We start from the raw sequence: 25743 nt of genomic DNA, 5'->3' as shown, positions 1-25743 counted from the left end.
ACTGTCCAGTACTGAGTACTTAGCGCATTAGTCTTGTGAATCTGTACAATGTTTGAGCGTTTGAGCCTATGGTTTGAGCCACAGCGCGCCCCCTGCTGCTCTCTAACGGAATCACGTCACATCCTCTTCCGGCTTCTGAGCTGAGCGTCTCTGCTGTAAATACCCCGGAACCGGAAAAATGTGCAATAGAAAATATCATAGATATACATAATAAACCTTTATTATATATATCTATGGGTAATATCCACAGACTGTAAAACAAAAATTGCACTTATTGGGAATGGACGATAAAATCTAAAAGTATCTCCAAAAAAATAAAAAAATAATATAAAATAAAAAAATCAACTACTCATGTATTTTTCATTATACTGTTTTATATATTAAATATGGAAATTAAATAAAATATATAAACTACATATATATTTTAATAATATTTAAATGATAATATTTGTATGTGCATATATATATATATATACACACAGTGGGTACAGAAAGTATTCATATACATATATATATATATATAAATAATAAAAAACAATATGTTTATAATATATATATGCACATTAAAATAAGTTTTAATGTATATAAAATTATAGTTAATGAGATTAATGATTTTGTTAAAATATTGGTTAAAAATGAATAACAAACTATATATATATATATATATATATATATATATATATATACAGTTTAAATTATTGCTTTATATATTATGCACATAAGAAATACATGTTTTGTATATATATATTTTTAAAACATCTCTTAAATTATAATGAACTATATAGTTAATAGTTAGATTAATATTGATTGTAATGTTGAGCTGTTTTGTAATATTTAAACACTCTTCATATTCCACTCTTGCTTTAGACATTATAAAATGAAAATGTTTAATTACTGAACCATCCCATAATTCAATGGTCTCTCTCACACACACACACACTGAGAGCACACACAGCAGTTTACGAACAGCAGCTTTTGTTTACTGTGTAAAATCACAATCAACATAAATCTCTGAATCATATTAGTAAAATCACATACTCTTCATCTTATTCTCATTATTTACAGTGATTAAATCAGCTGCGATCGATGACGTCATCACATTCAGCAGTCTCTGATAGGTGGAGAGGAGCGGCGTGACTCCACCCAATGGCATCATCAGCTGACGACGAACATTTAAAGTGCTTTGATTGGCCGATCTGCGGATCACTGTGACGTTATATTCATGACAATAACACACATTACTGTAATGCAAAGATACTTGCTTTCATTACCGTAGCAATCAAATATATGCCCCTCATCACGTTACAATACTGGACAATATGCTAATTTTTATTACCATAATACACAGATATTATCGTTCTTATTACCGTAATTCACAAAAGATAATTTGCATTATCATGATGTGAAAAATATCGCTCATTACTGTAATTCACAAAAAAGATAGTTCGCATCATCATAATGTGAAAAATATTATCGCTCATTACCGCAATTCACAAAAACCCAGTATTTATATTGAAAAAATACTCATTACCATAATATACCCACAAAAAAGCTCACCCTCATTACCATCATAAAAATATATATATACTATAATATGGAAAAACATTCTCACCCTTTTACTATATTACAGAAAAATATTATTCTCATTACCCCAATATAAAAATAATATTCTCATTTATCAAAATCGGTTAAATATTACAATGGTGTAAAAATACTTTATTATTATTTTTGCATTACGGTAATGAGAATGATTTTTATACTGTAACAGGATTGAGTTTTTTTGCATCTCAGTAATTTGAGGTTAATCGTCATGAAAATAATGTCAAAATCAAAACTAGGCTCCGGGATGAAATATGGCCGACGTTCCTGAGCGAGACGGGCGGCGGTCACTGGAACAGAAGGAAGCAGCGCTGATGTCATTTCCTGAACACACTCTGGAGCTCAGGGGTCGTCTCTCGGCCTCAGAGCACCGGCCCGTCACACCGCACGTCCTGCGCTCCGACTGCCAGCTCCATCAGCCAATAGCGCGGGTCGGCGAACACTGCGCACACACACACACGTCAGAGACGCTGCTCCCCGTCTGCAGCAGGTCGGGTCATGTGATCACCTTACCCTTGTGTGTGTGTATGTTACAGCATCTATAAGCATGTGTGTGTGTTACACCGTCTATAAGTGTGTGTGTGTGTGTGTGTGAGATCACCTTACCCATGTCTCCCGGCTCCAGCCACAGGCTGAAGGAGCCGCAGTGGTTTTGGCATCTCTGGACGGGAACAACACGAACATCTGGAGATCCGTCAGCGACCACCAGCCACCCCAGCACCTGCACTCTCTGCAACACACACACACACTTATATATGCTGTAAACACACACACACACACACACTTATAGATGCTGTAAACACACACACACATATTTATAGACAGTGTTACACAAACACTTATAGAGCGTGTAACACACACACACTTACACTCACCTAAAAGATTATTAGGAACACCTGTTCAATTTCTCATTAATGCGATTATCTAATCAGCCAATCACATGGCAGTTCTTCAGTGCATTTAGGGGTGTGGTCCTGGTCAAGACAATCTCCTGAACTCCAAACTGAATGTCAGAATGGGAAAGAAAGGTGATTTAAGGTGATGGTTGTTGGTGCCAGACGGGCCGGTCTGAGTATTTCACAATCTGCTCAGTTACTGGGATTTACACACACAACCATTTCTAGGGTTTACAAAGAATGGTGTGAAAAGGGAAGAGCATCCAGTGTGCAGCAGTCCTGTGGGAGAAAATGCCTTGTTGATGCTCGAGGTCAGAGGAGAATGGGCCGACTGATTCAAGCTGATAGAAGAGCAACTTTGACTGAAATAACCACTCGTTACAACCGAGGTATGCAGCAAAGCATTTGTGAAGCCACAACACACACAACCTTGAGGCGGATGGGCTACAACAGCAGAAGACCCCACCGGGGACCACTCATCCCCACTACAAATAGGAAAAAGAGGCGACAATTTGCACGAGCTCACCAAAATTCTGGAGAAATGTTGCCTGGTCTGATGAGTCTCGATTTCTGTTGAGGCATTCAGATGGTAGAGTCAGAATTTGGCGTAAAAGGAATGAGAACATGGATCCATCATGCCTTGTTACCACTGTGCAGGCTGGTGGTGGTGGTGGTGTAATGGTGTGGGGGATGTTTTCTTGGCACACTTTAGGCCCCTTAGTGCCAATCGGGCATCGTTTAAATGCCACGGCCTACCTGAGCATTGTTTCTGACCATGTCCATCCCTTTATGACCACCATGTCCCCATCCTCTGATGGCTACTTCCAGCAGGATAATGCACCATGTCACAAAGCTCCAATCATTTCAGATTGGTTTCTTGAACATGCCAATGAGTTGACTGAACTAAAATGGCCGCCACAGTCCCCAGATCTCAACCCAATAGAGCATCTTTGGGATGTGGTGGAACGGGAGCTTCGTGCCCTGGATGTGCATCCCACAAATCTCCATCAACTGCAAGATGCTCTCCTATCAATATGGGCCGACATTTCTAAAGAATGCTTTCAGCAGCTTGTAGAGTCAATGCCACGTAGAAGTTAGGCATTTCTGAAGGCGAAAGGGGTCAAACACAGTATTAGTGTTTGTTCCTAATAATCCTTTCGGTGAGTGTATGTCCAGTTTAACACATGCACACACACACACCGTGTGCCGAGGGCTGGTGCTCAGCTGGCAGCGCTGCAGGGTGGTGCCGGTGTTCTCCAGCAGGGGGCAGAGCTCCGCCTCAGGGAACAGCCAGTGCAGGACCGCCTCTCTGGGGCTGGAGGAGAAACTCCTGACACACACACACGCACACACATCAGTATACACACACACGTCAGTATACACACACACACGTGACGTCAGTATTAGGGGTTGAACGACTTCCGATTTTTGAAAGTCGATATTTATATGATGAAAGTCGACGTCGACTAGTCGCTGATGACGTCATTAAAGGGGCGGTGAAATGCTGTTTCCTGCATACTGAGCTTTACACTGTTAAAGACTTGGATTCCCATCCTAAACATAGACAAAGTTTCAAACACTAATGGTGGACGTTTCTGTGTCAAAAATACTCCTTCCGGTTTCTCACAAGTTTCGGAGAGTTTTTTTTGAGTATGGGTCGGCTTGACGTCGATAGAGCGGAAGGTCCTTGTATGGGCCGTACGGGCTCTTCTCCCGGTAGGGTGCGCGTGATTAGATGCACGCCGCCCATAAACACTGCTCTCAGCTGCAGGTCCGTGCAACACGTCTGTTGCGTCTCGCTCCACTTTATTCCTATCGGTGACGTCGAGCAACTTCAGCGCTTCAGCACAGCATTCTGGGAAGGCAGCGCTGCATTTGAACCGATTTGAACGCAGAAATGACGGGAAGCTTCACAACATCGCTTCAGTCGTGTCTCAAAGTGGATCTCCACGGTCACTGCTGTCAGGACTTCACCAAATCATACCAAAGAAGTGTGTTTCTGACGGAGCGGTCCCAGCGATAAAGGTTCGGTCGTGCTTTGGAAGCAGCCGGTGAGTTAAACTGCTTCAGATGTCTGTGCTGTCGGCTATCGTCGCGTGAGTAAACATCAGTAAACGACACGATCGTGTATAACGTTAGTTAATTTATCAATGGAGCATGCGATCTATGGTGTGTGTTTAAATACATTTGTTTAGCTGACCACTATAGGTGTCAGTTTGTTTATTGTAAAACCACCCAAACATAAACCTAGCGTTCTCACAAAGCGTGCTTCGTCATTCAAATGCGCTAACGGACTCCATTGCTGTTCTCTGTATAACGTTACACTAGTCTGACGTGCTAAACCGTTCTGCTTGCTTCTGCTAAGGTTTAGTCGCATACAATAGTCCATAAACCGAATCATGTCCTCATAAACTGCGAGTAAACACACACAAATGTTAACAGGCCACTAAATACAGTCCATACCACAGAGACGGACGTCCTGCTGCTGCTGTTTCTCCTGTTCAGTTTATTTCAGCCTCCGGATCTGATTCTGGATCATTATCTGTATTAGCTGAGATAGCGATGGGTTTCTCCACGCTTGAGGACGTCACCGCTTTGTGTGCGCTCGTCATTCTTTAGCTCCGCCCACTCGATACGCCTCCAGGTGCTCGGTTTTTTCCGGAAAGACTCTGTACAGCCCATATTTCTTTTATAAATATAGTAAAACTAAAGACTTTTCGGAGATATGAAGGATGCAATACTACTCTATAGGTGCTCAAGATTGACTGAAACTGAGTGTTTCACCGCCCCTTTAATAAACAAATAAACCTGAGCCTCGAGCTGAGATGCGAACTCGGGTCTTCTTGTGCACAGGACAGTTATGGCACATGACACAGCACTGCCCATAAGGTTATTAATCCTACATGACAGCTTCTGTATCAGCTGAATAGGATACAGATAAAGTCGCACAATAAAGATTATATGTATATGAATGCATAAGTGAGTTAGTGTGACCTGCCAGCGTCTCTACTAATAGCTTTGAGTTTTAGTTATCAAGAAACATATGCTAGAACGTTTCAGTTTCTAAGCTATTTTATTGATAAATCACAGAACAGTGTTGATCATACATTTCTGCGCTACTGCATGGTTTTGTGTGAGGCGTGTGTGATCTCCGCCTGAAGTGCGATCGGCTATGTGTGTGTGTGGGTGTTGTAATGCAGCACGCATTAGTGTAGCACGATGATTAACTTAAGTGTACAATAAGCCTGCATTCTCCCGATCAATTTTGAGCATCCAGATGGTAATCAAACATGTCTTGTGGAGAGCTCTCGGATTATGCATTTATTTGTCATTTTTAACTGTTAAAAACAGAGCTTGAGTGTCAGGAAATTGCTTATCCTGTAGCGCCCTCTATAGGCCAGCGACTAGTCGACGTCAAGCTTAAAGCGTCGTGGCAGAGCATTAAGGCCGACTAGTCGGTGCAACCCCTAGTCAGTATACACACACACACACACAGGGTGAGCAGGAGCTTGTGTTGTGATGATGTCAGACTGAGCTGTGTCATTACCAGAGCAGCGTGAAGTTGGCAGGAGTCGGAGAGAGCGAAGAGAACTGATCCAGCTGAGACACACGGCGAGACAGAGACGCTCCACCCTGAAACACACACACACACACACACGATAACAGACATGAGCAAGAGAGAGAGTGTGTGTATGCATGTTTAGTAAGTGGTCCACATTTTTGAATGGGTTTTGTTTCACAATCCTCTCCAGGGTGCGGTTATCCCTATTGCTTGTGCACTTTGTTCTAGCACATCTTTTCCTTCCCTTCGCCTCTCTATTAATGTGCTTGGACTCTTTTGTGTCTTGCCCTCCGTGTGCAAGGTGTCAATGTCTTCCCCATGATAGTGTAGCCTACTGAACTAGACTGAGAGACCATTTAAAGGTCTGTTAAAAGCCTTACTAGGTGACAGGTGTTGCGAATTAGCCCTGGCTAAAAACACTGTGTTACATGCATCGGATTGTTCTTTATGTAATAATCTATGTCGGTTTTGTATCTGTCCCTATTCAAATAAATAAATAAAGGCCTTTCAGGTGTTTTGAGTTCATTAGCTGATCAGAGTGGCACCAGGTGTCTTCAATATTCAACCTTTTCACAATATTCTCATTTTCTGAGATACTGAATTTGGGATTATAATCATCAAAGCTAAAAGAAATAAACATTTGATATATATCAGTCTGTGTGTAATGAAGGAATATACAAGTTTCACTTTTTGATGATAATCTAATTATATGACCAGCAGCTGTATGAGTGTATGAGAGAGAGAGAGTGTGCATGTTTAGTGTGTATAAATGCTTAGAGTGTGTGTGTACCTTGAGCAGCAGTGGCTGTGTGTGTCTGTGTTTCCCCGCTGACACTCTCAGTGTGTGTGTGAGCTCCATCACCTCCGTCTCGTCGGCGCAGGCGGAGCAGTTCACCGGAGCCGTGTGTGGAGCGTCGGACGCCCAGCGCTGATGGAAACCTACACAAACACACACACAGGTGTTAAGATGCACAATGTGGATCGGGTGTGTGTGTGTGTGTGTGTGTGTGTGTGTGTGTCTCACCCTGCAGGTTGTATTTGTGTGCGATGGGCAGCGCCAGCAGCCGTGTGTGAGCGAGAGGAGACGAGCTGTTGAGTCCGGCGGAGCTTCTAGAGCCCAAAGGAGACGAAAACACCAGCACCGCCAGCAGCAGCACACACACCGCCAGCACAAACTACACATACACACACACACAGGGTCACATCACTGATCTCTGAGCACCCTCTGCATCATCTGGACTGGTGTGAGTGTCAGTATGCGTGTGTGTGTGATGGGTAGGTTTAGGGGCAGTGTGTGTGTGTGTGTGTGTGTGTGTGTGTGTGTGTGTGTGTGATGGGTAGGTTTAGGGGCAGTGTGTGTGTGTGTGTGTGATGGGTAGGTTTAGGGGCAGTGTGTGTGTGATGGGTAGGTTTAGGGGCAGTGTGTGTGTGTGAAAGGGAGGTTTAGGGGCAGTGTGTGATGGGTAGGTTTAGGGGCAGTGTGTGTGTGTGTGTGATGGGTAGGTTTAGGGGCTGTGTGTGTGTGATGGTAGGTTTAGGGGCTGTGTGTGTGTGAAAGGGAGGTTTAGGGGCAGTGTGTGATGGGTAGGTTTAGGGGCAGTGTGTGTGTGTGTGTGTGTGATGGGTAGGTTTAGGGGCAGTGTGTGTGTGTGTGTGTGATGGGTAGGTTTAGGGGCAGTGTGTGTGTGTGTGTGTGATGGGTAGGTTTAGGGGCAGTGTGTGTGTGTGATGGGTAGGTTTAGGGGCAGTGTGTGTGTGTGTGTGTGTGTGTGATGGGTAGGTTTAGGGGCAGTGTGTGTGTGTGATGGGTAGGTTTAGGGGCAGTGTGTGTGTGTGATGGGTAGGTTTAGGGGCTGTGTGTGTGTGTGATGGGTAGGTTTAGGGGCAGTGTGTGTGTGATGGGTAGGGGCAGTGTGTGTTTGATGGGTAGGGGCAGTGTGTGTTTGTGATGGGTAGGTTTAGGAGCAGTGTGTGTGTGATGGGTAGGGGCAGTGTGTGTATGATGGGTAGGGGCAGTGTGTGTATGATGGGTAGGTTTAGGGGCCGGGGCAGTGTGTGTGATGGGTAGGTTTAGGGGCAGTGTGTGTGTGTGATGGGTAGGTTTAGGGGCAGTGTGTGTGTGTGTGTGATGGGTAGGTTTAAGGGCAGTGTGTGTGTGTGTGTGTGATGGGTAGGTTTAGGGGCAGTGTGGGTGTGTGTGATGGGTAGGTTTAGGGGCAGTGTGTGTGTGTGTGTGTGATGGGTAGGTTTAGGGGCAGTGTGTGTGTGTGTGTGTGATGGGTAGGTTTAGGGGCAGTGTGTGTGTGTGTGTGTGATGGGTAGGTTTAGGGGCAGTGTGTGTGTGTGTGTGTGATGGGTAGGTTTAGGGGCAGTGTGTGTGTGTGTGTGTGATGGGTAGGTTTAGGGGCAGTGTGTTTGTGTGATGGGTAGGTTTAGGGGCAGTGTGTGTGTGTGTGTGTGATGGGTAGGTTTAGGGGCAGTGTGTTTGTGTGATGGGTAGGTTTTGGGGCAGTGTGTGTGAGCACCTTGGCGACGGCCCTCAGGATGGGGAACTGAGGCGGCTCCCGGCGGGGCTCGTTGGTCTCCAGGACCTGCTTGATGAACTTCTCGATCTCTCGCTCCGACATCCCATAACGATAGCCAGACTGCCGGAGGATCTCAATGCTCTCCGAAAGCTTATCATAGATGCAGGGCTCGCTGAGAGACGAGCCCATGGTGTGTGTGTGTGTGTGTGTGTGTGTGTCAGAGCACCATCTTCATCAGCTTCAGCGGCACAATCAGGTGAAGAGCTGTTTGATTGACAGGTGGTGTGTGTGTGTGTGTGTGTGACAGGTCTCGTCTCTCTAGCCTAAATCACGTGAGAACGCGTTTCCCTTCATGATTGTCAACCCCTGTAACACACAAGATTATAAACACATCGAGATATGACAGTCTTCCTCATGTTTACTAGCCGCGAGCGCACACACTTTCCCTCACACACAGTCCTTACCTCCCGCTACCCGCGCACACACTCCTCCACACACACAAGTGATCGTCTTACTGTGTGTTTATGGCTGATTTGAGGAAGATTTCCCTCAGCTTCGAGAGTTATTTCACTCGCACGTTCACGCTAACACTGTTTGCACTGCCTGTGCCGCGAGCGTCACTCGCCTGTGCGTTCACGGCAGCAGATTCGCCACGCTCATCGCGACGACAACGCGTTTATTCCGACTTTTCCCCTCACATACTCGATAAAATAAACGACACAATATCTCATCGTTTATTCACCCAGATATATTTTCTTGTGCTTTTTCGCGGATAAAAAGAAGCGAACGTGCCGCTGTAAATGAACAAACAGAGGATTCATAGCTTAACCTTTACAGTCTATGATATTAACTCATAACTGTAAAAAGCACTTACAGTACGGCAGGACCTATTAGACAAAGGCCATATTTTGCCTCAAATGAATCAAGTAGCCTGAGATTATTTATTATGTAGAAACAATTATTACATTACATCTATTTTTAACACCAACACTATTTTATGAAACAGATTTATAGGGTGAAGAGAAATTTCCATCCTGTACTGTATTTCCATATGTGTTGTGAGGATTTATAATGTACTATTATTATTTTATGAAACAGCTGATTTTCTTTAATTTAAGTGTTTTATATTTATCTAAAAAAATAAGATAGTTTTTTACATTTAGTTACTGAACGGCATTCGATATTTAAGTTATTAATAAATATATTCGAATTGTTTTATTTTAACCGACAATTCTGAGGTAAAAAGAGCGAGTGTTGACGTCAGCGGCGTGTCTCCAGCAGGGGGCGCGTGCGAGCGGGGAGCGGCAGCGCGCATGCCCGTGTCCCGCATTGTTTGGATCAGCTGTGCGTGGTGGATGTGAAACCCCACCCAATGAGGAAGGACGATCCGCGAGCCTCAGACCCGCGCCGCGCCAGCCGAACCCGCACCATGATCGCGCTCTTCAACAAGCTGCTGGACTGGTTTAAGGCCCTCTTCTGGAAGGAGGAGATGGAGCTCACGCTGGTCGGCCTGCAGTACTCCGGGAAAACAACCTTCGTCAACGTGATCGCGGTAATGGAGCCTTTTCTGCCTCTCGCTTTATCACAGGCCGCGCGCAGGAGTAACGGGTCGCGTGACTGACGCCTCGCTCCGGATTATACATACACACACACACACACACACACACACACATCACATCACACACAGCTTTACGATAGATACACTGACCCAGATCAGACGTCATGTGTCGGGTAACGCGAAATCACTGGATATAGCGTGTCAGAATCTGTATAATCAACACACTGTGGCACACACACCATCACCATCACACACAGCATCATCAGAGCAGACACAACATCACTAGATGCTGTGTGTGACTGTGCATCGTCAGATCAGACACATTATTAGATATACAGCATCATCAGGTCAGACACAGTGTATCATATTCATCCTGCTAGATTTTTCACAATGTGTCTGATTCAGCGGCATTACATCAGATATGTAAAATTCAGCATCATCAGATCAGGCGCATAGTGTCCGATTCCGCATCATTACATCATTATTAGATCTGATGATACGCTGTTATGTCATATGACATCAGACACAACGACACCAGACGCAATGACACCAGACGCAATGACACCAGACGCAATGACATCAGACACAACAACATCAGACACAACGACATCAGACGCAATGACACCAGACGCAATGACATCAGACACAACGACATCAGACGCAATGACACCAGACGCAATGACACCAGACGCAATGACACCAGACGCAACGACATCAGACGCAACGACATCAGACACAACGACATCAGACGCAACGACATCATACACAACGACATCAGACACAACGACATCAGACACAACGACATCAGACGCAATGACATCAGACACAATGACATCAGACATCAGACACAACGACATCAGACACAACGACATCAGACACAACGACATCAGACGCAACGACATCAGACGCAATGACATCAGACGCAATGACATCAGACACAACGACATCAGACGCAATGACATCAGACACAATGACATCAGACATCAGACACAACGACATCAGACACAACGACATCAGACGCAACGACATCAGACGCAACGACATCAGACACAACGACATCAGACGCAATGACATCAGACACAACGACATCAGACGCAATGACATCAGACACAATGACATCAGACATCAGACACAACAACATCAGACACAACGACATCAGACGCAACGACACCAGACGCAATGACACCAGACGCAATGACATCAGACACAATGACATCAGACATCAGACACAACGACAACAGACACAACGACATCAGACACAACGACATCAGACGCAATGACATCAGACGCAATGACATCAGACGCAATGACATCAGACGCAATGACATCAGACACAACGACATCAGACGCAATGACATCAGACACAATGACATCAGACATCAGACACAACGACATCAGACACAACGACATCAGACGCAACGACATCAGACGCAACGACATCAGACACAACGACATCAGACGCAATGACATCAGACACAACGACATCAGACGCAATGACATCAGACACAATGACATCAGACATCAGACACAACAACATCAGACACAACGACATCAGACGCAACGACACCAGACGCAATGACACCAGACGCAATGACATCAGACACAATGACATCAGACATCAGACACAACGACAACAGACACAACAACATCAGACACAACGACATCAGACGCAACGACACCAGACGCAATGACACCAGACGCAATGACATCAGACACAATGACATCAGACACAACGACAACAGACACAACGACATCAGACACAACGACATCAGACGCAATGACATCAGACGCAATGACATCAGACGCAATGACATCAGACGCAATGACATCAGACACAACGACATCAGACGCAATGACATCAGACACAATGACATCAGACATCAGACACAACGACATCAGACACAACGACATCAGACGCAACGACATCAGACGCAACGACATCAGACACAACGACATCAGACGCAATGACATCAGACACAACGACATCAGACGCAATGACATCAGACACAATGACATCAGACATCAGACACAACAACATCAGACACAACGACATCAGACGCAACGACACCAGACGCAATGACACCAGACGCAATGACATCAGACACAATGACATCAGACATCAGACACAACGACAACAGACACAACGACATCAGACACAACGACATCAGACGCAATGACATCAGACGCAATGACATCAGACGCAATGACATCAGACGCAACAACATCAGACGCAATGACATCAGACGGAATGACATCAGACACAACGACATCAGACGCAACGACACCAGACGCAATGACACCAGACGCAATGACATCAGACGCAATGACACCAGACGCAATGACATCAGACGCAATGACATCAGACACAATGACATCAGACGCAATGACATCAGACATCAGACGCAACGACATCAGACACAACGACATCAGACACAACGACATCAGACACAATGACATCAGACACAACGACATCAGACGCAATGACATCAGACACAATGACATCAGACGCAATGACACCAGACGCAATGACATCAGACACAATGACATCAGACATCAGACACAACGACATCAGACTCAACGACATCAGACTCAACGACATCAGACGCAATGACATCAGACACAATGACATCAGACGCAATGACATCAGACGCAATGACATCAGACGCAATGACATCAGACGCAATGACACCAGACGCAATGACACCAGACGCAATGACATCAGACGCAATGACATCAGACATCAGACGCAACGACATCAGACACAACGACATCAGACACAACGACATCAGACACAACGACATCAGACGCAACGACATCAGACGCAACGACATCAGACGCAACGACATCAGACACAACGACATCAGACACAACGACATCAGACGCAATGACATCAGACACAATGACATCAGACTCAATGACATCAGACACAACGACATCAGACACAATGACATTAGACGCAATGACACCAGACATCAGACGCAATGAAATCAGACGCAATGACATCAGACATCAGACGCAACGACATCAGACACAACAACATCAGACGCAATGACATCAGACGCAATGACATCAGACACAATGACATCAGACACAACAACATCAGACACAACGACATCAGACGCAATGACATCAGACACAATGACATCAGACACAACGACATCAGACACAACGACATCAGACGCAATGACATCAGACACAATGACATCAGACTCAATGACATCAGACACAACGACATCAGACGCAATGACACCAGACGCAATGACATCAGACACAACGACATCAGACACAACGACATCAGACGCAATGACATCAGACGCAATGACATCAGACACAATGACATCAGACACAACGACACCAGACGCAATGACATCAGACACAATGACATCAGACGCAATGACATCAGACATCAGACACAACGACATCAGACACAACGACATCAGACGCAACGACACCAGACGCAATGACATCATCAGACGCAATGACATCATCAGACGCAATGACATCATCAGACACAATGACATCATCAGACACAATGACATCATCAGACACAATAACATCAGACGCAATGACATCATCAGACGCAATGACATCAGACACAATGACATCATCAGACACAATGACATCATTAGACACAATGACATCATTAGACACAATGACATCATCAGACACAATGACATCATCAGACACAATGACATCATCAGACACAATAACATCAGGCGCAATGACATCATCAGACGCAATGATATCAGACGCAATGACATCATACGCATTGACATCATCAGACGCAATGACATCAGACGCAATGACACCAGACGCAATGACATCATCAGACGCAATAACATCATCAGACGCAATGACATCATCAGACACAATGACATCAGACACAATGACATCATCAGACACAATGACATCAGACGCAATGACATCATCAGACGCAATGACATCAGACACAATGACACCAGACGCAATGACATCAGACGCAATGACATCAGACACAATGACATCATCAGACACAATGAAATCAGACACAATGACATCATCTCAGACACAATGACATCATCAGACACAATGACATCATCAGACACAATGACATCATCAGACACAATGACATCATCAGACGCAATGAAATCGGACACAATGACATCATCAGACACAATGACATCATCAGACACAATGACATCAGACACAATGACATCATCAGACGCAATGAAATCAGACACAATGACATCATCAGACACAATGACATCATCAGACGCAATGAAATCAGACACAATGACATCATCAGACACAATGACATCAGACACAATGACATCATTAGACGCAATGAAATCAGGCACAATGACATCATCAGACACAATGACATCATCAGACACAATAACATCAGACGCTATGAAATCAGACACAATGACATCATCAGACGCAATGAAATCAGACAGAATGACATCATCAGACGCAATGAAATCAGACACAATGACATCATCAGACGCAATGAAATCAGACACAATGACATCATCAGACACAATGACATCATCAGACGCAATGAAATCAGACACAATGACATCATCAGACACAATGAAATCATCAGACACAATAACATCAGACGCTATGAAATCAGACACAATGACATCATCAGACACAATGACATCAGACGCTATGAAATCAGACACAATGACATCATCAGACACAATGACATCATCAGACACACTGCATCATCATCATCTACAGCGATCACATGTCCATGACAGCTGTCAATCAAACATCAGCCGACTCAACCAATCAGTGTCTGTAGTTCTGTCAGAGATGTTTTCACATGTTCGACACACACACACACACACACACACACACACACACACACACTCAGGAAGGCTTTTCAGTGACTTCATATCTTGTGATTCTGTGTTGTCCTGCAGTCGGGTCAGTTCAGCGAGGACATGATCCCAACGGTCGGCTTCAACATGCGCAAGATCACCAAGGGCAACGTCACCATCAAGGTGATGTGTGTGTGTGTGTGTGTGTGTGTGTGTACTGATGCTCTGTGTGTGTGTGTACTGATGCTGTGTGTGTGTGTGTGTGTGTGTGTGTGTGTGTACTGATGCTGTGTGTGTGTGTGTGTGTGTGTGTGTGTGTACTGATGCTGTGTGTGTGTGTGCACTGATGCTGTGTGTGTGTGTGTGTACTGATGCTGTGTGTGTGTACTGATGCTGTGTTTGTGTGTGTGCGCACTGATGCTGTGTGTGTGTGTGTGTACTGATGCTGTGTGTGTGTGTGTGTGTGTGTGTGTGTGTGTGTGTGTGTACTGATGCTGTGTGTGTGTGTACTGATGCTGTGTGTGTGTGTGTGTGAGTGTGTGTGTGTGCACTGATGATGTGTGTGTGTGTGTGTACTGATGCTGTGTGTGTGTGTGTGTGTGTGTGTGTATGTGTGTACTGATGCTGTGTGTGTGTGTGTGTTTGTGTGTGTTTGTGTGTGTACTGATGCTGTGTGTGTGTGTGTGTGTGTGTGTACTGATGCTTTGTGTGTGTGTGTGTGTGTGTGTGTGTGTGTGTGTATACTGATGCTGTGTTTGTGTGTGTGTGTGTGTGTACTGATTGTGTGTGTTGTGCTCAGCTGTGGGACATTGGGGGACAGCCACGCTTCAGGAGCATGTGGGAGCGATACTGCCGCGGCGTCAGCGCTATAGTGTGAGTATAACCCTTCAGAGCCCTCATGATGAGAGTGTGTGTGTGAGTAGTTACTGACCTCCTGTGCCGCTGCAGGTATATGGTGGATGCGGCCGACCCGGAGAAGATTGAGGCGTCCAAGAACGAGCTGCACAACCTGCTGGATAAACCACAGCTGCAGGGCATTCCCGTGAGTACACACACACACTCTCACACTTACTCTCACACACACACTCACTCAAACTCACTCTCACACACTCACCCTCAAACTAACTCTCACACTCACTCAAACTCACTCACACACACCAACACACTCACTCTCACACACTCACCCTCAAACTAACTCTCACACTCACTCAAACTCACTCACACACACCAACACACTCACTCTCACACACTCACCCTCAAACTAACTCTCACTCTCTCACACACACACTCCCTCTCACACTCACTCACAAACACTCTCACACTCACTCACACTTATTCTCATGCTCACTCAGTCACTCTCAAACTCACTCACACTCTCTCACTCACTTTCTCACACACACTTATTCTCACATTCACTCTCACACTCGCTCTCACATACTCACACACTCTCACACTTACTCAAACTCTCTCACCCACACTCTCTCATTCACTCTCACAAACTCACACACTCACTCTCAAACACACACTCACTCCCACTCTCTCTTACTCACTCTCTCACACTCACTCACTCTCACACACTCGCCCTCAAACTAACTCTCACTCTCTCACACACACACTCCCTCTCACACTCACTCACAAACACTCTCACACTTTCACACTCACTCACTCTCACTCACTCACTCACACACACACACACTCACACTCATTCACTCTCACACTCACTCTCAAACTAACTCTCACTCTCACACACTCGCCCTCAAACTAACTCTCACTCTCTCACACACACACTCCCTCTCACACTCACTCACTCTCACTCACTCACTCACACACACACACACACTCACACTCATTCACTCTCACACTCACTCTCAATCTCACACTCTCTCAATCTCACTCATACACTCACTCTCACACACTCACTCTCAAACTAACTCTCACTCTCACACATACACTCCCTATCACACTCTCTCAATCTCGCACTCTCTCTCACACTCACTCTCTCACTCACTCTCTCACACACACTCAAACACACTTATTCTCACACACACTTATTCTCACACTTACTCTCACACTCACTCTCACACACTCTCTCACTCACTCCCACTCTCTCTCACTCACACTCACTCTCACACACACTCACACACACACTCTCACACTCACTCTCACTTATTCTCACTCACTCAGTCACTCTCACACTCACTCTCTCACACTCACTCTCACACTCACTCACGCACACTTATTCTCACACTCTCTCTTTCACTCACTCTCACACACTCTACCACTCACTCTCACACTCACTGCCTCTCACACACTCTCTCACACTCACACTCTCACACATACACTCCCTATCACACTCTCTCAATCTCGCACTCTCTCTCACACTCACTCTCTCACTCACTCTCTCACTCACTCTCTCACACACACTCAAACACACTTATTCTCACACACACTTATTCTCACACTGACTCTCACACTCACTCTCACACACTCTCTCACTCACTCCCACTCTCTCTCACTCACACTCACTCTCACACACACTCACTCACACACACACTCTCACACTCACTCTCACTTATTCTCACTCACTCAGTCACTCTCACACACTCTCACACACTCTACCACTCACTCTCACACTCACTGCCTCTCACACACTCTCTCACACTCACACTCTCACTCACTCACTCACTCACTCACTCACTCACTCACTCACTCTCTCAGACTCACTCTCACACTTACTCTCTCTCACTCATTCTCACACTCACTCTCTCACTCCTACTCTCACTCACTTTCACACTCACTCTCTCACACTCACTCGCACACTCACTCTCACACTCACTCACAAACACTCTCATACTCACTCACTCACTCACTCACTCTAACTCACACACACACACACACACACACACACACACACACACACACACACACACACACACACACTCATTCACTCTCTCACTCTCATACTCACTCTCAATCTCACACTCTCTCAATCTCACTCATACACTCACTCTCACACACTCACTCTCAAACTAACTCTCACTCTCACACATACACTCCCTATCACACTCTCTCAATCTCGCACTCTCTCTCACACTCACTCTCTCACTCACTCTCTCACTCACTCTCTCACACACACTCAAACACACTTATTCTCACACACACTTATTCTCACACTTACTCTCACACTCACTCTCACACACTCTCTCACTCACTCCCACTCTCTCTCACTCCCACTCTCTCTCACTCACACTCACTCTCACACACACTCACACACACACTCACACACACACTCTCACACTCACTCTCACTTATTCTCACTCACTCAGTCACTCTCACACTCACTCTCTCACACTCACTCTCACACTCACTCACGCACACTTATTCTCACACTCTCTCTTTCACTCACTCTCACACACTCTACCTCTCACTCTCACACTCACTGCCTCTCACACTCACTCTCTCACTCCTACTCTCACTCACTTTCACACTCACTCTCTCACACTCACTCACACTCACTCGCACACTCTCTCACACTCACTCTCTCACACACTCACTCACACTCACTCGCACACTCTCACACTCACTTTCACACTCACTCTCTCACACACTCACTCACTCTCACACACTCACTCTCTCACACTCACCCTCTTTCACACTCACTCACTCTCTCACACACACTCACTCTCGCACTCACTCTCTCACACTCACTCTCATACACACACTTACTCACACAGGCTCAGGTCATGTGATCTGAAGTGTTTCATGAGTGTGTGTGTCCGCAGGTGCTGGTGTTGGGAAACAAACGGGATCTTCCCGGAGCGCTGGACGAGAAGGAGCTGATCGAGAGAATGTGAGTCCACACATACAGACACACACACACACACACACACACACACACACACAGTCACACATGCTCAAACACACGTTTGTTTTTGTGACATATGGGACATTCCATAGGCGTAATGGTTTTTATACTGTACAAACCGTATTTTCTATCCACCTACACTGCCCCTAAACCTACCTGTCACACACACACACACACACACACACACACACACACATACACAGCCCCTAAACCTACCTCTCATCCTGTGTGATTTATAAGCCTTTTGTAAAGTGGGGCCATGGGTAATGTCCTCATATTTCACCCTCTCCTGTAATACCTGTGTCATACCCATGGCATTATACACATTTGTGTCCTCATATGTCACAAAAACAAGCACACACACACACACACAACATCATGTGATCAGATCCGACACTCACAGATGACATCAGAGGTTACGCTAACCAGCAGTTTCAAGTTTCAAGAGAATCAACTTATAATATGAAATGTAGTCTTTCAATAATAAAATTTAAAACTGTGAGATATAAGGGTGACGTTTTAAAGCGCCTGTGAGGCTTTTGTCTTAAATGCCACATTCAGATATCCTGTATGAATATAAACAGGGTTAATTTTAGATGCGTTGTGATTATAATCTGATGTTCAGGAACCTGTCGGCCATCCAGGACCGAGAGATCTGCTGCTACTCTATCTCCTGCAAGGAGAAGGACAACATCGGTGAGACGGTCAAAAAACAATTATTATTAAAATAATATTAAACATCTCTAAAGCCCCTTTCACACTGCACGTCGGAGCCGCGATATTCCCGGAGCATTGCCGGGTCGCCTTCTGTGTGAAAGCAACCACGTCCCGGGATTGATTACCGAATTCGACCCGGGTCGGGGCTCTAGTAACATTGCGGGGTTCAATCCGGGACGAGCGCTGTGTGAACAAAAGCCGAAACTAATGCCGCAGCGTGTGTGTAGTTATCGTGCGACTCCTAGAGCTTGTTTCTTCAATAACACAACCCTGCAGTGCCAGAAGAGCTCGTCGGTGTTTTAAACGCAGAGAGTGTTCGTCTACAAAAGAAACTAAAATTAAACAAGCAGAAACGAGCGCAAACTGGACACAAGTCGAGACCACGGAGCTCCTTACTATCCGCGCTGAAGCTGAGATCGCTCGCCGCTATACGTCACATCCGGATGTCACGCGTCGACTCGACCCGGGACCGTTACGGGTTGTGTGTGAAAGCGCACATATTACGGTATTTCGCTGGCAGTGTGAATGGACCAAATCTAGCGGCCGGGAACAAATGCCGGGTCGCATTATCCGTGTGTTTGCCGGAATCGCAGAGTGAAAGGGGCTATAGAGACTGAGCCGTAAGATCCCTTTTGTGTGCTACTGTACCTTTAAGACATCAGAGAGCTCTGTGATTGGCTGCTCATAGTGCATCTGGGCGGGTCCGGTTGCTGAATGCACTGTGAAAAACACCTTCTTACTCAGTCATTTTGTCTTGTTTCCAGTCCAAATATCTAAATATTCTTAAATCAAGATGCATTTACTAGATCAGTTAAATGACATGCGATATTTTCTCTTGTTTTGTTGAAAATAAAATCTAAATGAAGAGAGTTTTTGCTTAAAACAGGCAAAATGATCTGCCATTGGGGTGAGAAAAATAATCTAATTTCTGGTTGAAATTTTATAACAGAAACAAGATTATTTTTCTTAAATAAGAGCATTTTTTGCAGTGTGCTGAATAAATGTGGGCGGGGCATATGCTAATGAGCATGTTGTGTATTCCAGACATCACACTACAGTGGCTGATCCAGCATTCGCGGACCCGGCGGAGCTGAGAAGGAGGAGCTGCCGTCTGATTGGAGGAACCGCATCATGTGATCAACTGTATTTTAGGCGCTCTTGGTTTCTTTCTAAACAAGCAAGCATCCGCCCCTCCTGTTCTTATAAACTAATTCACATCATTTACATTGTTTATTTTTATTTTTACTTGAATGTGCTCATCATGAAGTCCGGACGTGTCACATGACGCGCGTCGTTCTGCGTGTTTTTTGCTCGGAGACTTTGATCGAACCCTAACCGACGCCCACAGCATCTGGTCACGTGATACACGGGGGTCCGGTTCACGCCGCCATCTTGTTTAATCTGCTGATGTCTTTTTTTAGCATCATTAGCCTGTTAGCGTGACCCGGTGCTGACGAATCATCGGAAAGAACCGGCGCAAACGGCTAGTCGTTCACGGAGTCTACGTTTAGTTGTTCAGCAACGTTTGTGACTTTATTGTTGCGAAGTTGACTTTGAGAAAGTCGTTCCTACGAATGTGACATCATAGGTACAGCTGTGACATCATCTAGGTTTGCGCTAATCGTGTAACATTACGAAGTCTGTCATTTTATCGGAAAGCCGAGTCGCTGTGACGACAGCGTTGCATCTTAAACATCGGTGGGTTGTCATGGCAACTGCGTTCCCATTGCGTCGAGTTTTAGGAACGTCAGTCCACGAGCGCGTGCAGAACAACGCCAGTTTTTCGAGGCTTATTTCATCGCGATAGCGCGGTGGAGATGTGACGAATATCATGCGAATCTCCTGCCGACGTCCAGCGCTGATCATAACAGGGAGAGACGGAGGTTTTTCTTGCTTTATTTCCTTTCGTTTTTGTCGCATGTGTGGACGATTTTGGCCTGAATCATAATGGTTTATAAACGTGATTATACATATGTAAATTTACATATTTTTTCATTGTTTTTGGCATGTTTTTACTCATGTTTTTTTTTCAACTGGATTATGTAAATAGCAACTTAAACCAAATGAGATCTCCCGGTGTTTGAGCTGTTGTGATTAGCTTCCTAAGATAATAATCATAATCAATAATATTAATAATTATAGAAGACCCTACTCATATTCACAGCAGTCTGAACAAACGGATTGTGTTTGTGTGTGTGAATGAATGTGTGAGCGATTGTCGTCATGTAGACTAGAATACTTACTTTATAAATCTCGCCAGTTTATTCCGTTGATTTTTCGCAACTGCTAATCATTTTATATTCATCTCCGCTAATGTTTTGATTTATGATTTCATAGGGTGCGCGTCTAAACCTACACGAGTGCGAGCAAAGCAATGCAACAAAACGCTGATAATCAACAAAGCTACACTGCTAGCACAGCGGTCACGCCGGTTACGAAGTTGACATTGACGTCGCAAAGTTCACCTGTTATGAAAGTTTTTACACTACAACTGCTACCTTGGTATTAGCATCATTGGAAAGTGACGCAAACAGTATTAAAAGTCATCTTGCAGTTATTTATCGAAGTTGTGCGTTTTCTCTGTCTCGATGTAACACATTTGAATATACCGATGTTTTTTTTATAATTTGTTATTATTGTTACGTTCATAATTCAGTTCGTATTACTCGAGTGGCGAAATGGTTTGCAAGCACACAGCTTAGCTACGCAAAAATTTTGTAATAACTTTGTCGAAGTTGATTCTTTTGCTTTTTCATTATTTAACAAAGTTGTGCACTTGCAACATACACAATTTTATTATATTGAAGGCAATGTAATGATGTTTACTGTACGAAGTCACTTTGTTTATAATTGTTTTAAAAGTCAACTATTATAACTATTTGCGAAGTCGACCTAACAAAGTTACATTCATGAACGTTATAATAAAGTGGCGAAGTGGTTTGCAAGCACAACTTAGTTACTCAACAAGTTTGTAAATGACTTAAATGACGTTGTGCGCTTGCGACAAATTTATTATAATGAAATGGTAGCGAAGTTGACTACGTAAATTACGCAACACAAAGTTTTTAATGACTACACATACGAACTTTGTTGCTTATAACAATTTACAAAATCTTATTATAACTTTATTATAATGATTTGCAAAGTCGAACTAACAAAGTTACGTTCCTAAACATTATAATAAAATTGCGAAGTGGTTTAAAGTGTGCGCTTGCGAATGAAATGGTAGCGAAGTTGACTTTACGAAGTCCTTTATGAACTCCCTTTTTATTTATAACGGATTTTTTGTAAGTCAACTTTGTTGATTATAACGAAGTCATTTGCGAAGTTGAATTTACGTTCGTTATAATCAAGAGGCGAAGTGGTTTGCAAGCACACGAATTATGCAACACAAAGTTCGTAATGACTACACTTGTTGATTATAACGACAATTTACGAAGTCGCGCTAATGAAGTTATGTTCGTAATCTATCAGTGCTTTCGCAACTTTTTTGGGTTCGTAAATGACTGTCAACTTCGTAAACGTCACTAATGATTATCGTTGATTATATCGGGCGTTTGTCGTGTTGCACGTTTCGACATTTGATTTTCTGCTGCTCATATTTACCCCTGTCATCAGTTCATCTGGACTCTCATGATCTTCTGTACGTGTGTTGAGTTAATTATTATTATGTCTGATTAAATGTGGCCATAATGTTTGTTTTGATATGTCGTTGTTTTAATTGTTTGTAGCAGAGTCGCTCTTTTGTTTGCTGGGGAATCGTGACTTTACACTGATGCCCCGCTGCATGACTCATTATGGGATGGAGCAAGTTGCCATGGTTACTGTATAAACAAGTTGTGATTGGACAGAACGCGCTGATGTCCCCCCCCCCCCCCCTTTATATGGACCAGACAGTAACTTTTTACAGCCGTCAGTCACATAACAAGTGTTTCTGTACACGACTCCATCAGTCGAGTTGTTCATTTGGGATCTTTCTATTCTCTCGTACTCGCGGTGATAACTGTACATGTTGTTCTTGTTATTTACAGATTATTTAAAATGAAATTAAATGATTTCCCTATCAGAACCGCTGTTTCTTCTCTCCTTCAGTCAAGATAAGTGTGGTTTTATTTTAATTTGGGTCTAATTCAGTCACACTGGATACTAAATGTACTTCACAAGACTCATTTTAAAATAAAGGACAGTATTAAGACTTCAGAATCTTATCAGGAAAGTAAAAACAAGTTGATTTTAGCATTCAGAAAAGCATATAACTACTCTATTTATGTAGTGTGTACTGTGCAGTGTGTTTTATTTTTCTGCTACTAAATGATCTGCATTACTCTACACTTTATACTGTATGCCACAATGCCTTGTGCTCAACCTACTTTTTTTAAGCAGTAAACGGCATCAGCATGCGATTCTTCAACATCACCAGCAGAGGTCAGACAACACATACAAATAGTTATATATTTAATTATTAATTAAATTAGATGTTCTATGCAGTTTTTTTTCTCTCTGAAGACTCGTGAATATATGATAAAAATATAAGTTAAAGGCACAATATGTACGATTTTTAGATTAAAATATCCAAAAACCACTAGAACAATATTGTGTCGACTTGTGTACTTACATTATAATGTTTCCAAGAATGTTTATAAGTGATTTTAACCAGGGGCCTATTGCACCAAACTAGGATAAGGGATATCCAGGCTCAATTTATCCGCTAATATATAGTTATCTTTCGTATTTGTTATCGTTCTTGGTGTGAGTGTGCCTATAGGGTACGTTTACATGACAGCGGTGTACTAAATTTTGCATACAGATGAGAAGCTCACCAAGATATCCCGGATGAATCCCTTATCCTAGTTTTGTGCAATAGGCCCCGACACGGCCCGTGTGTGTGCGTCACCTTTCAGTTAAAAAGGCAGTCAATTTGTCACTAAAGAAATTATATTAATTGATTTTCAGACTGAAATGACATCACAGAGAACTAACCTAGCAATATCGGCGCGTTTCACGCTCATTTAAAAATATAAATATTTTACAATAAATACATATTTACAAACGGCAACACTGAGGACATGCGAGCTATTTAAAGCGTTAGTTCACCCAGAAATGAAATTTATGTCAAATGACTTGCCCTAATGTCGCTCCACACCCGTAAGACCTCCGTTCATCTTCACACACAGTTTAAGATATTTTATATTTAGTCCGAGAGCGTATGCAAGTGTATGCACACTATACTGTCCATGTCCAGAAAGGGAATAAAAACATCATCACAGTAGTCCATATGAGACATCAGTGGGTTAATTAGAGTCTCTTGACACGCAATCCGAATCATGAATCGATTCGCTGATTCATAACCGTTTGAATCTTTATTTGAGGATTGAACACAAACGCGGAAGAGAAGCCAATGCTGAATAAAGTCGTAGTTTTTGTTATTTTTGGACCCAAATGTATTTTGGAAGCTTCAAGAGACTCTAATTAACCCACTGATGTCTCATATGGACTACTGTGATGATGTTTTTATTCCCTTTCTGGACATGGACAGTATAGTGTGCATACACTTGCATACGCTCTCAATAAATAATTAAAACGGTTGTTATATTCCCTGGGATAATGTGTGTTGGTTTTAGTGAGTTAACTGGATTTGTTCTGAGCGCATTCATCCCGTCAGACCCCGCTGCTGTTAGTTTTGGACCGGTCCGTCTCGCTCTGTTATTCAGTGTGAGAAGGTCAGAGGTCAGAGTGTTGTCGTGGAGACGGTGACAGCGTGACGTGCCGGTCTGATCCGGTCGGACGGCGGGACTCCACCGGGCTCATATGCCAGCGGACCCGCGGTCTTCCTGCTCCCGCGAGACGGACGTCGAGTCCCGCGGTGCCGCTGACGGTCGGTTCCGCCGAGCCCGCGGGGTTCTGGAGCGATTCTGAGAGGGTTTCCACGGCGATCTCACACTGAGCTTTCAGTCTCCCTCAGTGGAACAAAACAAACAGTGTCTGAGATCCGTCGACCCACACAAAACACACACACACTACGCCTAAACCTTTATCACACACACACACACACACACACACACATACAACTCTTAAATGAATATATAATGAGCACACTAGTGTCTCTAGGAGACTTTAACCGAACTTTTTGACTTAAACAACAGTAGGCTGCTGTGTTTTTTTAACTCAAACATTAAAATACGTTAATTATTGTCGGACACTGAATGGTAATTT

The 25743-nt window shown here is 44.1% G+C and overlaps 2 protein-coding genes and 1 long non-coding RNA gene across 3 annotated transcripts in view; 2 read left to right on the top strand and 1 right to left on the bottom strand.

Moving 5' to 3' along the window:
* Positions 1-1194, top strand: part of LOC137039873 (uncharacterized) — a 55311-nt gene extending 54117 nt beyond the window's left edge. Inside the window, exon 6 of the long non-coding RNA XR_010897772.1 lies at positions 1066-1194. This is a non-coding gene — a long non-coding RNA (uncharacterized lncRNA). The remainder of the gene's footprint in view (positions 1-1065) is intronic.
* c14h6orf89 (chromosome 14 C6orf89 homolog) lies at positions 959-9245 on the bottom strand. Its single transcript, XM_067415160.1, has 8 exons — positions 9047-9245; positions 8583-8948; positions 7082-7232; positions 6848-6996; positions 6043-6128; positions 3696-3825; positions 2206-2329; positions 959-2041 (listed from the first exon to the last, which is right to left on the bottom strand). Exons 2-8 carry the CDS (start codon positions 8769-8771, stop codon positions 1962-1964), a joined length of 909 nt encoding a protein of 302 aa, XP_067271261.1. The 5' UTR covers positions 8772-8948; positions 9047-9245; the 3' UTR covers positions 959-1961.
* Positions 9246-9882: 637 nt separating this feature from the next.
* On the top strand, positions 9883-22375 carry arl8a (ADP-ribosylation factor-like 8A). Its single transcript, XM_067415161.1, has 7 exons — positions 9883-10134; positions 15051-15131; positions 15748-15821; positions 15897-15990; positions 18731-18798; positions 19439-19509; positions 20575-22375. Exons 1-7 carry the CDS (start codon positions 9955-9957, stop codon positions 20622-20624), a joined length of 618 nt encoding a protein of 205 aa, XP_067271262.1. The 5' UTR covers positions 9883-9954; the 3' UTR covers positions 20625-22375.
* Positions 22376-25743: the final 3368 nt, after the last annotated feature.

The sequence above is a fragment of the Pseudorasbora parva genome, chromosome 14 (genome assembly GCF_024679245.1).
Source record: "Pseudorasbora parva isolate DD20220531a chromosome 14, ASM2467924v1, whole genome shotgun sequence".
Lineage (NCBI taxonomy): Eukaryota > Metazoa > Chordata > Actinopteri > Cypriniformes > Gobionidae > Pseudorasbora > Pseudorasbora parva.
This window is presented reverse-complemented; position numbering and strand designations above follow the sequence as displayed.